At 37.7% G+C, this 16,222-nt stretch overlaps 2 protein-coding genes across 2 annotated transcripts; one reads left to right on the forward strand and one right to left on the reverse strand.

Annotated features, from left to right (window-relative positions):
• Positions 1–4,963: 4,963 nt before the first annotated feature.
• On the reverse strand, positions 4,964–6,781 carry LOC122653208. Its single transcript, XM_043847160.1, has 4 exons — positions 6,671–6,781; positions 6,455–6,554; positions 5,322–5,538; positions 4,964–5,190 (listed from the first exon to the last, which is right to left on the reverse strand). Exons 2-4 carry the CDS (start codon positions 6,527–6,529, stop codon positions 4,964–4,966), a joined length of 519 nt encoding a protein of 172 aa, XP_043703095.1. The 5' UTR covers positions 6,530–6,554; positions 6,671–6,781.
• A 5,569-nt stretch (positions 6,782–12,350) lies between these two features.
• Positions 12,351–13,046, forward strand: LOC122653216. The gene is made up of 3 exons (XM_043847170.1): positions 12,351–12,504; positions 12,602–12,638; positions 12,763–13,046. The coding sequence occupies exons 1-3, from the start codon at positions 12,415–12,417 to the stop codon at positions 13,044–13,046; spliced, it is 411 nt and encodes a 136-aa protein (XP_043703105.1). The 5' UTR covers positions 12,351–12,414.
• The last annotated feature ends 3,176 nt before the right edge of the window (positions 13,047–16,222 follow it).

A 16,222-nucleotide genomic window follows, 5' to 3' on the forward strand; every position in this document is an offset into this window, starting at 1 on the left:
TAAATTGTTTGTACCTATTTTAATCCAACAAATCTGAGGAAATGAGGGCGGGCCTTGGTGCAACAGTAAGTTTGCTCCATTGTGACCAAGTGGTCACGGGTTTCGAGTCTAGAAATAGCATCTTTGCGAAAGTAGGGGTAAGGTTGCGTACATTATGACCCTCCCCAGACTCCGCAGTCCGCACTGGCAGGAGCCTCATGCATTGGGTACACCCTTATTTAATTCCGAGGAAATGAAAGTTTACAAATAAGAAGAAGAGATAGTGGATATCTTCAGTGCTTAACGCACTTGGTAGCTTGTGGTGCGTAAAAGACCATTGCTACCAGGAGGTCTTGGGTTCAAGTCTCCTGGTTCACATCGTCCCTCCCCCTTTCCTATCAAAAATAAATAATAAAAAAAGTGGTCATGAGTTCACTCTCCATATGGTCTACCTATCAAAAGAAGTTGGTTATTATTTGGACTAACCAAATGTTTTAATGATAATAGGGCCAAACCTGACCTGCCCTGAGCCCAGTGGACTATGCTTGGGCTGAAATATCTCAACCTGACTTAGGTTGGGTCAAACTTGAGTTGAGCCTTGAGGACCTTGGGTTGGGTCTAGGTTTTCAAAAACCTGACCCTATTGCACCCCTAAATGTTACCCTTCCAATCTTTTATTACGCACGGTAACCTTCTCACCAAGTTAATACAAAATGAGGAAGATGAAAAAAAAAAAATTAGAAGTGCTCAATCTGTAGAGCTTTCTCATCCATATTGGGGGATTTTTTTGTAGTTTATCTCGACAATATCATGATCTATAGTTGCAACGAGGACGAGCATATGGATCATTTATAACAGACATTGTCGGTATTGCGAGATAATAAATTATACATCAATCTGAATAAATGAAATTTTATGACGGATCATTTAGTTTACCTTGGGTTTGTAGTCAGTGCCGAAGGAATACATGTAGATGAAGAGAAGGTGCGCGTGATCAGAGAATGGCCAATCCCCACTACTGTTACTTAAGTCTGAAACTTTCATGAGTTGGCGACATTCTATCGCCGATTTTATTCGAAACTTCAGTAGCATTGTGGAACCAATCGTTGATTGTTTGAAGAAAGGAAAGTTTAGGTACACTGACGAAGCTACCCAGAGCTTTGCCTTGATTAAAGAGAAGTTGACCACTCTCCAATACTTGCCCTGCTTGACTTTGAGAAAGTGTTCGAGATTGAGTGCAATGCTTGTAGAGTGGGCATTAGGGTTGTTTTGTCCCAAGAGGGTTGCTCTGTAGCATTTCATAGTGAGAAGTTGAATGAAGCCGGACAAAAATGGTCGACTTACGAGTAAGAGTTGTATACATTGTTTCGTGCCTTAAAAACTTGGGAGAGTTACTTGATTAATAAAGGGTTTGTGATATATTCTGATCGTCGACATCTCAAAGAAATCAGAAGCGCATAAATAAAATGCACGCCAGGTTGGCATCCTTTCTCAATCAATTTGATACGTGATCAAGCATAAATCGTGTGCCACTTACAAAGTTGTTGATGCTCTGATTAGGAGAGCTACCCTTCTAGTTACATTGAGCAGTGAAGTTGTCGGTTTCTAATGCATTAAGGAGTTGAGTGAGTCAGATGAGGACTTCGTTGTAACATGGGAGAAGTGTGTACAAAAACAGCCTACATGGGACTTTCATATGGTGGATGGTTATTTGATTAAAGGGAACTAGTTGTGCATCCCATGGATGTCCTTACGAAAAAAGGTTATTTGAGACCTACATGGTAGTGGGCTAAGTGGACACCTAGGACGTGACAAAATAGTGGTGAGCATTGAGGAGGTACTATTGACCCCACCTGGAAAAAAAGGATGTTGCAACCATCATAAGAAGTTGCCCAATGTGTCAGGTGGAAAAAGGATAGAGTTAAAATACGGGGTTGTACATGTTGTCAATGCCAAAGGTTATTTGGGAAGATCTTTCGTACAAGGCTTCGCAAGGACTCAACAGGGTGTTGATTCTGTGTTCATGGTGGTTGATAGATTTTCAAATATGGTGCATGTTATCCCCAATCGGAAGACCTCAAATGCAGTATACGTGGCTAAGTTATTCTTCCAGGATATTGTGTGGTTGCATGGTGTCCCCACTTCTATTGTTTCTGATCATGATCCTAATTTTCTTGCTGCTTTTTGGATGACTTTTGTGGAGGAGATTTGGCCAGCCTGAAGTATAGTAGTACTGCACATTCCGAAATTGAAATAGTAAAATAGAACCTTGGGGAATATGATTTGCACATTTGTGGAGACAAACCAAAGTAGTAGAACAGTGCTCTTGCTCAGGCAGAATTTGCCTACAACAACACCATCCACAACTCCATTAGGATGTTCCCTTTTTCGATCAAAGGTTCCACATCATGCTGTAGATCTGGCTCAATTATCAAGGCTTTCTAGTTCAAGTATAATAGCAGAGTAGATGGCTGAGCAAATTCATTCTGTCCAAGAAAAAGTTCTGGAGAGGATTGAAGCGTCTAATACCAAGTATTACAACAATTGATCAGCACTGACGGTCTAAGGTTTTTGAAGAAGGCAACATGGTCATGATTTTCTTGCAGAACGAATGATTTCTAACTGGGTCTTATAATAAGATAAAACCTAAAAAGTATGGGTCTTACAAGATTCTGTAAAAAAATAATGACAATACTTATATGGTGGATCTTCCTTCAACCATGGGTATTTTGAAGACATTCAATGTTGCGAACCTGCATAAGTACTTCCCTCTTGGGGCACTGTTTTATCGAAATGACAACTTGAGGGTGAGTTTTCCACAAGTCGGAGGGACTGATGTAGAGAAGGTTTTCAAAGAATTCCTGGATCGGTTGGACCGGCAGAAGTCTACTTGATCAGGTCGAAGATATTAATTTTCCAGCTCATTTTTCAAGGGTCGTAACTTTTCGTTAGGGTGGAATCATGGGAGCCATAATTCCTTTTTAGAAAGGACAGTCAATGCTCTACAAGCAACAATTCATTTATTGGATTGATGTTTCAGACTCAAATTCACATGTTTTAGGGGTGTACACGACCTCCGAAATTTTATGTGTGATTTCAGGATATTAGTTTCTTATCTTATTTTTCTATATTATTTTGTTACCTATTTTATTTAGATTTCCTTTTCCTTTGTAATTCGTCCTCCTTATATAAGGGTAGTTTGGGACAAAACAAAGTATCTTGAAGTTTATTAACAAAATTGCCTTTCTTCCTCATTGGAATTAGGGTTTCTTTACATTGAGGACTCAAGGGTCATGAGTGTTAGAATGAGATCTAGCTCCATACTTCCTACTGTGTCATAGATCTTATTTTGGCTCACTTGGCATGGCATAAGAGCCTAGTGGAAATTATGTCCAAATGATGTACTTAAAACTATGAGAAGATCATTCCTACACCTAGTGGCCAATCGGCTCTAAGCAGAGCGGATGGTTGTGTAGTACATGAAGAGTGGATGACCAAAACATGGGCCACTGATTACACAGAACACCGACATCGATGGATGCTAGGTCGGTCAACCGGAGTTCAAAAAATAGATTTGTTAGAGAACATAACGGCTAATTTTTATTTTTTTGTTTACCTTTGGATAATGCTCTATAAATTGAAAAGAGGTGGAATAGAATACGGCTACAGAACTACGTTCCTTGGTTGGTCGGATTCATGTCACTCTCGAAGTTGGAAAGAAGAAACTGAAAAATAGAATTGCTCTCGCTGTCCGCCTCACATTTGACAACCACTTCAAAGAGCAAGATCGACTAGGAAAAAGAAGTGTAGGCCCTCCTTGAGATGGGGAGAAGATTTGATCCCATATATTTATATCTATATCACTGTCAGAATTAGCCAATGTTTCAATAAGAGACTTTGGGGGCAGTACATAGAAACATTGTCGAAATCGTGAAAATCCAACTGCACTTGTGCATAAATTTGTAAATCATATGAGCTATTGAGCACTGGAGGCTATGAGCTACATACAACTTGCAAATCATTCAGCCATTGAGCTATGAGCCACTGAGCAAGGGGATCAATCCAATGTCAATAGCACTTGCAAATATGTATATTAAAGAGGTAAATTGGTGTTTGACCTTTTGGCATTGTGAATCATATTTTAGTGATTGAGTTAGTGAAGGGTATTGAGACCCTAAATCTGTGGAGAGTGTTTCTCTTACTCTGCAAGGAGAGTATGCATTGGTGCCGCTTCCCCCTTTAAGTGGAAATTGTTTGATTGCGGTAGTGATATTGGTATAAAAGTGTCGCTCCCTCCTTTAAACAGAGATTGTTTTTCTAAGCCGACAAAGGTTTTGGGAGTGGATGTAAGACGGTAGTGAGGCCATACCGAACTACTATAAATCTTGTGTTTGTTGTCTCTCATTGTCTCTTCATCTCCATTATTCACTTTATTGTGTTTTACAAATATTTGTTTGGAGATCTGAGATAACATACAATTGAGAGTTTGAAGGAATTTTTAATTAAGATTTTATTCTGCGCTTCTTTATTTTTCCCCTCTTGGTTGCTTATGTGATTTTACAAGGATCATAAAACAAGATTTTTATTTTGTAAGAACTAAAACAAGAACTTACCTCCACATAATAGTAGAAGATAAGACAAAAACAAATGAAATTGAAAGTAATTTCATAAATTCATATAGAACAACCTACAAAAATAAACGGATTTGCTTTTAAGAGTAGTGGAGTATTTTTTAAATAGATTCCTATGAAAGCAATAACCCAAGTATACCACCATGGATGGTATATACCCAACTTTAGCAATTGTTGGTGAAGATCTAGCTCTCAAACTCAGGATGAGAACACTTATTCAAGGGTTTGCACAAAAAAAAAAATTTATTCATATAATATCCAGACTTGAAGGAACTAAATATAGGTTATACATGAGTTGCAATAAGTAAAGAAAATATGCACTATTTAAAACATTTCATAGATGTTGATCATTGTCAAAAACTAATATGTCTAAGGCATTCAGAGCGGCCAGTGAATATTTTAGTGAGTTGCAAACTACCATCAGGTTCCAATGTAAGGAATATCCCCAAGGGTTGCATCTCTTCTTTGTTGTTTTGCACATTATTATGGTGCACATTATCCATAGTAACCTCCTCTTCAGATTCAAGGTTCAGATCAAACAGAAGGGCTTCGAGTGGCTGATCTTCTCCTCTAGGACCATTGTTGTCATTATTAATCTGCGATTCAATATTACCATTCAAAGCTGCATGACAAAGAAACATACTGTTAAGTGAAGAAGGCATGGGAGTGAGATTGACAGATATCTATAACAAATTATTTTTATTAAAGTACCTTCACCGGCTCCATTTTGCTCTTCGTTAAAACCATCATGTAGGAATAAAGTCTTCTCCAATAAAACTGTATCCTTGAACATCATTAAATTCTTGGACAACATTTCTTGTCTTTGTATCTCATTAGAATGCACAAATCCAAAATGTGTTGTCCAGTAATCAACATGTTCAGGGGTCGATGGTAAGACCAATTTCTCAACTTTGAGCGAGAGAAGAATCTGCAAATTGTATTGGCATAAGATCCTAAATGAAGAGATTACCCTCTCTGTCCCTCCCCCCAACCCCCCAAAAAAAAGAAAAAACAAAAAGAAGAACTTAGGCAAAAAAACATATATAATATCAAGAAAACAAAAGTGAAAAAAAGTTTTTTAATTACAAGGCCTTAAATCGGATTTTATGTTTGTCGATAAAATTTATCAATACAACCATCGACGATAATAAGAGATATCATCATTTTCACAAAAAATAAAAAATAAAAACTCTGATTTAATGTTAAAGAAAGCCTATTTCAAAATTTTTGATGATTTTTAAACATGTAATAATGAGTACTTAATTAGGAACTATTTCGGCATGAGAACAGTCAATGCTTTTAACCCCAAAATCTTTTAAAATCTAGTTCACGACATGAAGCTGAACTTGTCATTACTCAAGACATCAGGCTATATCATAAGAAAAACCATTTTGGCCTCTATGTGGATTTAGGGGGCCATCTTTGAATTCATTTTGAAATATGGAGTATAAAATCAGTAATCCTAAGCGTTTTTCAAGAAATAATACTTTAATGGGAAAATCTTATTGTGACCAAAGTGGTGAACTAAGAAGTTGTAACCTTATCTTTTTCCATTTAAGACAATAATTTTTTTCCCAATGAGGTAAATACTATTATTTCACATAAATATTGCATTCAATATTAGATTAGATAACTTTTTGCTTTTTGAAAAATATTTTTTGTCCCTGTACTAGATGCTGCGTTACATAACTTTTGGGAATAAGTCAAGAAAAATTAAAAGAAAGTTAAAACTTCTTAATTCACCTGCATTAATAGTGACGACAAGTTGCACCCTACTTTAATAGACATGCACTTAGGTACATATGCATGCAATGATAACTATACAAATAGAAAATTTAACTTACAGATCGTATTGTATCTACCAATTGACGACACATTCCTTCACATCGATACTTCTCTCTTGTTCCAATAAACGCCATCTCCGCTAGCTTGGTACCATGAACCCTATACAATCATCATCATCATCATTTTTTTAAATCTTTTAAGATATAACATCCATTTTCTTGAGAGAAACCAAATAACACATATAATAGGACTTATGAGCTTTTGAGGAAGCATACCTGATTGATGTTGCAGCAATTACATCATCTTTTCTCTCCAACGTAAAAGTGTAGAACCCAAGACAGTCGAGTAGGCTCAGGTTTGATCTAAAAGGAGGAAGTAGAATTTAAAAATGCAAATACTAGCAGTTATGTATATATGGTTGTTATGGGATGGATTTGGACTATTAATGTCTTTTGAAAAAGATTCAAGAAAAATTTCAAGTAACATAAATCATCCGCATGAGTGAAGATATAAAGTTCCCATTAGGCCCCATTTTGGTAAGAATGTAAGAAAGAACATTTTCATTGATAAAAGTGAAAAAAGCCAATACTGGAACTAAAATATAAATTTTACATTTAAAATTAATTTTTATGTGTTTAACAATAACACAATTTTTTGTGGGTCTTATATGTTTTTTTTTTCCCCTTGACAAGTAGTATGAAATATGATTACAATATTATCAACTCCTACTTTTTCTATGTTATTCATTTTTCTCACTACTTCATAGTTCATACCAAGTTAATTCACTTCCAACGAGAACCATCACATAAACTTTCTATTATATTTTCTTTTCCTTTAACTCTAATCTAACCAATTAAAAATTTATTTCAGTTCAATTCTCTTTTTCACATCTAACCAAACAGTTCTTAAGGAAAGGGTTTCCGACATGGCACTGGGACACTTTATTACAAGCTGACTATTTTCTACCATATATATTTTTGGTAAAATTCTATCACATAGACCAGGTGATTCAAATTCCAATTAGAAGAAAAATAGTTCTCTTATTCTAGAAACACTAGAGGGTTTCTCTAGTCCATAACCAAGTTTTGCCATGTTGAAGGGTGATGTAGCAATTTTGTTCATATGGACATCTGAAAAAAGGTATACAATCTCTAGATTGGCCAGTGGCCACACGTCAAATTTTGTAATAAAATTAAATCATGCGTCATCCCTTGTATTGACATATTTTCCTTACACTTTCAGCCATCCATTTATTTTTAAAAAAATTAATATTTTTCAGATATTTAGATCTTTATTCCGCCATTTGGCCAACTTCGTTTTGACTGAAATTTGAACAGTGAGAGGGAGGGTTGAGACCTATCTGTCCACAAAATTTCAGCTCTCTTTAATTTGCTATGTGGCAAATATTGTTAGACTAGAAAAAACCTTTTCCTTCAGATTAGATGGGGAATTCTCATGATTTTGGTTCTTAGTATTGCATTGGGCTAGCCCATAATAAAAAAAAGGCGTACCCAGTGCACAAGGCTCCCGCCACTGCGGGGTCTGGGGAGGGTCATAATGTGCGCAGCCTTACCCCTGTTTCCGCAAACACTGAGAGGCTGTTTTCAGACTCGAAGCCGTGACCACGTGGTCACAATGGAGCAACCTTTATCGTTGCACCAAGGCGTTGGGACAACCCATAATCAAGTTAATTAACCAAGTCTTCTCTACCCACCCTTCCCCCAAAACAAAAAAAACAAAAAAAAAGAAAAAGAACTTTTTTTTTTCTGCCATAGTACTTAACTACTTACACAGAGTTGAAAACAATGATTGAGAAGCATTCTTCAAGGACTGTATGTGCCAGAGCAAGCTTTGAATTGCGTTCCATCATTTCAGCCAAAGGGAGTCCATGGCGTGATACTGTCTCTAGACCCATACTCTGGTAGAGAGTACATGAAAGCCCATTTCCTATGTTATGTGGTACCCCAAGGAGCTTCTCCAATTGCAAGTTCACCTGATAACGCAAGCAAGTTAGTTTGTTGTCAACTATTCACAAAAGAATCTGCTCTTGTTCATTACCAAGAAACAAAAGTACATATAAAGAGTGGCTTCAATTTATTGAATTTGGGGAGTGCCCATTGAAGGTGAAATAAGGAATGGATCTTCAATATTATATAAGTAATGGTATCAGTGATGAATTTTTAAGATAAGATCTAAAGGAATGGAAGTAGAAAAATGAGAATCTTTGGGTGCTATATGAATGAGAACTAATGAGCAATACCTCCTTACAAGTTTTCCCACAGAAGTAGGGACACCGACTGGGATCTCCTCCAACACAATTCCAGTGATCTATAGTAGGTGGACAGAAGTAACTAGTTTAGTTATAAAGCTAAACACAAATCTGAAAAAAAATATAAAATATAAGATATAAAATGAAGAACACTTACATAATTCTTTGCATTGAAAACATATGAACAATGGGGCTTGATCATCACCAACCATCCCACAAATTGTGCAGACACAAATTGGGCAATGGAAAGCGACTTCAGGAAGTATCTATGATAAGCAGTAGAAAACATCAAGATAACATATTATTCTAGGAACACTAACATACTAAACACATCAATATGAAACTCTGTACAAACTGTGGTAAGAGTTTGGATCTTGCTCCACCTTAATGCCAACACAATCTTCAGGATATGTTAATGGATAGCAATTACAACAGACTAGCTCCACATCACCTCCACAAATATGGCAAATGTTGTCGTTCCTATGAACATCGTCTTTCTGGGTATCTACAGCTTGGAATTCACTGGATGCATGTATATCCTGCTTGTCCCTGGCTTCTTTCTGGCACTGCACAGGGATTTATCAGTCCTTGTTTATGTATTGTTGTACGGTTTACACCTGCTACTTCCAGCATGGATTGCAAATTCTTTAACTGTAATGGTTCCATTGCCATAACTACAAATGATACTCACCCAAGAAACCTTTCCATCGAGTGTGACCTCACCCATCAAATTCTTTGGGAAAGTAGACCAAGAAATTCATACAATATCTGAACTATATTTTTAATTGTTCTGTTATCATTTCAAAATAATAGAGCCCCACAAATTTTTGAAAAATAGATAGTATAGACAATCTGCAATTCCAGTCCTTCATGTACCATGATGAAAGACGGCTTGAAAGTTATATTCAAGAAAGGGAGAAACTAAAGCATAACAAGTATCAAGAATCTTTTTGCATATTGATGCTTCCCTGTAACTGTTATAACGATTAAAATGGGCATAAGCAGCAACCTATATGGTGGGTTCATATGGGTAGCTCCCTATCCTCTCTACATGAGGCACTAATCGCATTTTCACACAGGGGTGGGTAACACCATGCATGCTTCAATTCTTGGGTGTGAGTCCCAATTCACCAAAATATTTGGACAAATAATTGTATCAGATTGGTAAAGCTCATCAAATCATTCTACTTCAATATGCATAAGCTCTTGGTTGGGACTCGATATGAATCCTATAGCTTGGATAGGTACCAATTGTTTTGAGGACAGACTAGATGTCTGATTGTTTAGCTCCAGTGGTGATGGTACAAATGACCACTGTCCTATCATCCAGTCCAACGATCCTTTAAAATATTTCTCGGACCTTTCATAGTTTCCCTTACCTGTAGTTGTCATGTTGTTACTTGGAGTATGAGGAAAAAGCATCTACAGGGTATCGATGGCCTGCTTTGATTTGCAGTCCTAACCTGAGATGCTTATTCTTCACCTTATATCATAGCTACATGCCTACAATAAAGCTACTGGGGACGGCAACTGATGATCCTTATCATAATTGATCCCACAGTGATCAAACACATAGTACCTTGCAAGCTATACTGAGTAACAATAAGTTGGTCAATGGATCATGCAATAACCCATCTGTTTGCTGCTGAGGCAATACTTGAATGTTAGAAATGTAAAATCCTTTAAAGTGAAACATATGGGGTATGTATATTATGATATCCAAACCAACTCTGTGCTCCTCATATATTTGCAAGAACCATGCTTGAAACCTTGTGAGTCGGTGGAATAACAAGTGCCTTTGGTTCCTTAACCTTTAACTAATAAACAATAACTGTTAAAAAAAAAAAACAGAGAGGATAAACTTATTGAAGAAAATGAGAGCATGATTTGCGAACAAGGTCGGCCAGAGCATGACACAGCTGAGTTGAGTCAGGCTGGAAACAACTGTTATCTCAACCATGAGAAATTGAGCCGATTGCTAAAAAGTTATGCGATTATGCATTTATGTCCATAAAAATGGTTTTATTGATTCAATGGTGATCAAGGATGAAAAGATTACCTGAGATTTACCGGTAAAACTGGAATCAGGACTCCTCATATCCATGTGGTTTTTCTTCTTCCTATAAGATAGAGCTTCTTCCCCCAGTATCAGTGCAATCGACTGATAAATACTGTGAATTGTTGGAGCCGACTTTTTGTAAATTCAACTTAGATGGTACACTTGACCGGCAACCAAGAAGGATACTGGATGCTAAACTTGGATCAATGTTGAGATATAAGAGGTCTAGCACTAGAAGCAACAAGAGGGATGAATTGGGCAGATAGAGGAGGTCTAGCACTAGAAGCAACAAGAGGAATATATTGGACAACAGAGAGAAACCGATCTCCTTCTTGGTTCTGATCTCCCTATCGACCTTGAAACAGCAGAGGAGCGTCTCATTGAATATATAGGGGTATACATTAAGCTTTTGTAACGTCCTCACGTGTATAAACAACCTTCTTGAAACCCCCGTCTGGTATAGGAAAACCGTGGGCGAGTGAAGCCAAATACATTTCATTGGCCTGCATTGTTCCTAAAAAGTTAAAGAAGGGATGAGGATTTTCATGCTATACTGGTTGTCAATTATTGTAACGTTTATCCGGGACAGTAAGTTCTCGACATGTGTAAGAAACGGTTTTTCATATCACTCGCTCATAGTTGTACTTGTGAAATGAATTTTCCGTGAACATTTACAAGCGTTACGCTTTAGCCTCTTGATTGTCGTATATTTTCATTCATTGTGGAGGATACTAGAGTTTATACACAAATAGAGATACTGAATTTATGGAATGCGTATTGCATCACTTAATGAACAAAACAGAGGCAAGGTACAGAAAATATTTCTCTGCACATTAATTAATTATCCTTGAAGGTACCTTCAATCCCTTCCAACTTTAAAGCTGGAAAGAGGATAGATAAATCAGTTTAAAGGAGTTTGAGAGTTTCCTTAGTTATTCTATATATACTCTTAATTGAATGTAACAAAATAGTGCAGATTTAGTTGTACCCATGACCCTAAAATTAAGTACTCAGTCAGACTAGTAATAGTAATTCAATGGAAAATGCTTAGGGTTCTTTGGGCATATTAGTCTATATGAATGGGTAGCTGAGAATTCATAGATTTGATTGAAATATTGAATGGCTATAGTGATTCCAGGAATTTTTATCCTCTCATGTGCGGTGCATTGTCCAATACACCTTTAAAGTGCATCAGACGGTACACTTTACTTGTGCATTAGATTTTTATCCTCCTAAGTGCAGTGGCCACCGTCCGATGCACTTTAAAGGTGCATTGGGCAGTGCATGACACTTGAGTAGATAAAGATCCATGATTCCAGTAATTCAGTTTTTTTACAAGTAAGTCAACAAACAAGGATAGTCCTCTCAAATGCAATGGCCACCGTTTTATGCACTTTAAAGATGCACTAAGCAGTGTATAACACTTGAGAGGATGAAGATCTGTGATTCCAATAATTCAGTTTAGTTTTTTGCAAGTAAGCCAGCAAAGGAGGACAATAGACCGTTATCTTGGTGTACTAGAGAAACTCAGCTTTCAAGTTTCTATCTTTTCAACTCCCAAAGGTTTGAAAATTAGTTTGGCGCCAAACCACCCGGGGAATTTGAAAACCGAAACTCAAAAAGAGACTTACAAATGAACAAGAATAACACATTTAACGTTCCTCGTCGTTTTGACGTTTTCTACATTCTCCATGGCTGCAAACAACGGAGAACCTGCTGAGATTTCTGATATAAATCTCAGTAGCTGCAATTTCTCTATCGGCGAAGGATCTGAATCTGAGGTGAGGAGCGACTGCTCCATTCTGTAACCTTCAAATTTCTATTTTGCATCTCTGCAGCAAATTTCTTCTGACTTTTTTTCAAACTGTTCTTTTGTAGATTCCGGATTCTTCATATTCACTCTCCTTTCCTTCTGGTTCGTACTAATCTTTCAACTTATTGTCCTTCCGATTAGGATTACTAATTCTTTTAAATTTTGGATTCTCAGTGCTTACATATCTTTTTATATTTTTCGTCGTCGTTTTTGTTTGATCTATCAGAGCCTCCTGATTTAAGGAACTGGTTCTCCAGTTATGTGTATGAATCTCCGGATTTGGACACCGGAGAAGGGTTTAGTCCTGGAGATAGCCAAAGCGAAGGATTTGGTCTTGAAAATATCAACAGAATTAAAAAGGAGGATTTGGGCCAATTCAATGGGCTCGTTGGATGCCAGAGATTTAGTGATGACGATAACCTAGAAAATCAGGGTTTAAATAAGGTACTCTTTTTGCTCTTCTTAGTGATGTTCAATGAATTTGAAGCATATGTCCTTGCAAGGAACTAATTTAATCTTTCTAAAACCGTTTTCCTAATTAATTTCCATGTGAAGCTACAGGGGAACCATCTGTTGGACAGTAATGAAAACCCGTTTTGCAGAAATGATTGTTCAGATGAAAGCTTGGAAGGAAAACAAGCACAAATCCATGATTTTGTTTCTTTAAAAGATGACGAAGAATTGGACCTGAATGGTCGAAATGCTCTACCAAATCTGGATGCAATAGAAGACGACGCTCTTGTTTCATCGAAATCCAGTAGAAATTCCTCAGAAGAACTGCTTGAGACGAGGATTGCAGAAGAGAAAATACCAGAAAGCAAGGTTACAGCGACACAGGTTGATCAAACATCACCAGCCAGTGGAGCTTCAATAAAGAAATCAATTCTTAGCAGTGATGACAAAGAAAACGAGGAAAAAGTTGGTGATGGTGGATTCATATCAACAAGAAAGAACAGAATCATAAGAGAAACAAATAGAAATTTTCCGAGAAGAGATAGGGTTATTGACGAGAATTTGAGAAATGAGAGTATGATTTCACGGATTGATGGAGGAGAGGCTGTTGGAGTTGTGAGAAAGGCTTTATCAGAAAGAACCAACATTCAGTGCGAGCCCATAGTAGAGATTGCAGGGAAATGGCGACATCCCAGGAGAAATAAACCAGACCTTGGACCTCCATTGAAGCAGCTTCGACTTGAACAGTGGGTTCATCGTGTATAAGTACAGTATCAAGGTCGAATATTACTAAAACTCAAGAGCTTATGAGATTGAACTTTTTTAGAAGGCAATTTTGCATTTTTGATTCATTCATGGAAGTTACAAACATTTTTTTTTGGGTGTGGCCATAATGTACCCAAAAAACCAGAAAAAAAGGTTAGGGGGGGGGTTATTTTTCTTTCACTTGGAGCCAATTTTGACATGTACTCCTAGCTATTTGTGTTTGGTTGCATGGTGCCTAAACCCATATAGATGAAAGGTGAAATGATTGTCCCACCCTTGTGAAATTAAAAATTCCACTCCTGTTAGATGCTTTCGTGCATGCTCTCATTGACCCATGTGTTGTTGCAGGGATCACACAGCTTGGCAAAATCCAAGTATGAGTAGTACTTAGGGGTGCAAGTTCAGCCCTGTCGGCCCGAACCCGCCCTGGCCCGCCTTGAGCCCGAACAGGGTCATGGCTGAAATATTTGGCCCTGAGGGCTGTTCAGGGCTGGAAATTTCTGGCCCTGAGTTAGGGTAGGGTCGGGTTAGGGTTGAGGTCTTGAGCTAAGCTTGGCCCGGCCTGGCTCGGCCCGACCCTGATTTAAGTTATACTATAAAATATATATTGATATAATTTATACATTATAGATTTTAAATTTCACCCACATTTTTTTATATAATATATTATATATGAAGACAATAAGTGTTATATATAATTTATTATATTGTTATTTTATGTAAAGTTAATAAGTTCTTCCCAGTCCATTCTAGCCCACGCATTTTTTCCCCCTCCCCATGATCAGGGCCAATCAGGGTCGGCCCGGCCCGACCCTGAGGGCGGGTTAGGGTTGGATTTTTCTGGCCCTGAGTCAGGGTCGGGTCGGGCTTGGGCCCAGCTAAGGGGACTTAGGGTTGGGCTAGGGTTCTATAAAGCCCGGCCCAACCCGACCCTGTTGCAGCCCTAGTAGTACTAATGGATATACAGTGTACACACAAGTAAGGGTGTCAATGTGGGACTAGAATCAAGGTTTTAAGAATTGGATCGGTGAATTAGTTGATTTGGATTGGAATCGACTATGATCTATCCTAATTTCCATTGATTTTGATATGGTCGATTCACATCCAAAAACTCTAGAAAAGTCCTTGTTTTTTTTTATATGAGGACTGATTCTAGGGTTCTTGAACACCAATTCGGGCCGATATCCATTCCAGATCGGAATCGCCAATGGTCGATTCCGTGTTTTAAAGCCTTGACTAGAATCTATAACCGTCTTGTTAAAATCGGACCGCCCCATTAATAAACGAGACGATATTAGGATTTGAATTTGGTATCAAATAATAAATGGGATGGGATGATTTTGGGATGGAATTCTGAATGCTACCAATACCAAAATATCGTTAAGTATTGCATGGAATCGGAACCGCCAATACCGATTCAAAGGGTATATTTCATGTTTTTGTGTTCTAGTTTTGTGGTTGTAGTTTGATGTATTTAGGTGGTATTTTCTCTTATGGATGTCTCAGCTGATGGACCTTTAGTTCTTTTATGATAAACTTGCTTGGTTAATGCAGTAAAATTATTTGGTCATCAATAATTCTTAGTTGTTATTTTGAGAAGCTTAAATGTGATCATAAAGAGTGAAGGAGTTAAACCATGTGTACCAAAAAAAATAGAACCGAGTTTCCCTACACCCACGGTGGATGAGATCCCATTCATTGAGGGACAAGAATGGGTATTGGAAGGGTGTTTTGGAACATACTAAAACCCTAGGAAGGGTTTGTGAACCCTAGGATGGTGGGTAAACCGTCTTCTATGGGTAGATGAAAACTCTATCAAAAAAAGAGAGGGAAAATTACACCGCCACCCCCTGAAGTTTGTATTAAATATAGAGCGACCCCTTGTGTTTCTAAATTATACAACCACTCCATTGTATCATTCCCGTTAAGTGGTATGGTGTTGGTAATTCATGACTTAAAATGACTAATATACCCCTATTACGGGTTTGAGCTTACCACCCCTTACCACCCCCTTCCCCTGCCCTATTACTCGAATCAGAATAAGATTTGGAGAGGGCATGGGTTTACCGCTGCTTCAGAGGAGATTTGAACCATCAGAGCACCTTTCAGAACCACTTCAACGGCGGATTGACAGAGCTGCAAGCTTTATGGACATTTACATCTACAATATCGTATAAATTCCAGTGGAAGAATTTGACAAATTAGGTAGAGGGAAGAACTCATCTTTCCTCCCGATACTATGTAGTGAGGGAGAGAGATAGAGAGAGATTCACATGAAGACTGATGCTTCCCACTCTGCAAATATGCGACAAAGGGCTCTGTATACGTCAGGCATTGCAATACTGAATTCAGAAAACAAGTATTCCCCAGATTTTCCAACCCAGCACCCTGCAAAATATTCTATTAATCCCTCTCAAAGAGAACCTGAACACAACGAAAGTGAATTGAGCATCTACCAAATTTGATGA

The sequence above is a fragment of the Telopea speciosissima genome, chromosome 1 (genome assembly GCF_018873765.1).
Source record: "Telopea speciosissima isolate NSW1024214 ecotype Mountain lineage chromosome 1, Tspe_v1, whole genome shotgun sequence".
NCBI lineage: Eukaryota > Viridiplantae > Streptophyta > Magnoliopsida > Proteales > Proteaceae > Telopea > Telopea speciosissima.

Bases quoted from the DNA above. Each gene is read 5' to 3' on its own strand.
- LOC122653208 (XM_043847160.1), bottom strand. From the start codon at position 6,529: ATGGCGTTTATTGGAACAAGAGAGAAGTATCGATGTGAAGGAATGTGT. The intron at 5,539-6,454 runs GTAAGTTAAATT...TACAATTTGCAG, and splicing joins TGGTAGATACAATACGATCT to ATTCTTCTCTCGCTCAAAGT. The intron at 5,191-5,321 runs GTACTTTAATAA...ATAATGACAACA, and splicing joins GCAAAATGGAGCCGGTGAAG to ATGGTCCTAGAGGAGAAGAT.
- LOC122653216 (XM_043847170.1), top strand. From the start codon at position 12,415: ATGGCTGCAAACAACGGAGAACCTGCTGAGATTTCTGATATAAATCTC. The intron at 12,505-12,601 runs GTGAGGAGCGAC...GTTCTTTTGTAG, and splicing joins GCGAAGGATCTGAATCTGAG to ATTCCGGATTCTTCATATTC. The intron at 12,639-12,762 runs GTTCGTACTAAT...TTGATCTATCAG, and splicing joins TTCACTCTCCTTTCCTTCTG to AGCCTCCTGATTTAAGGAAC.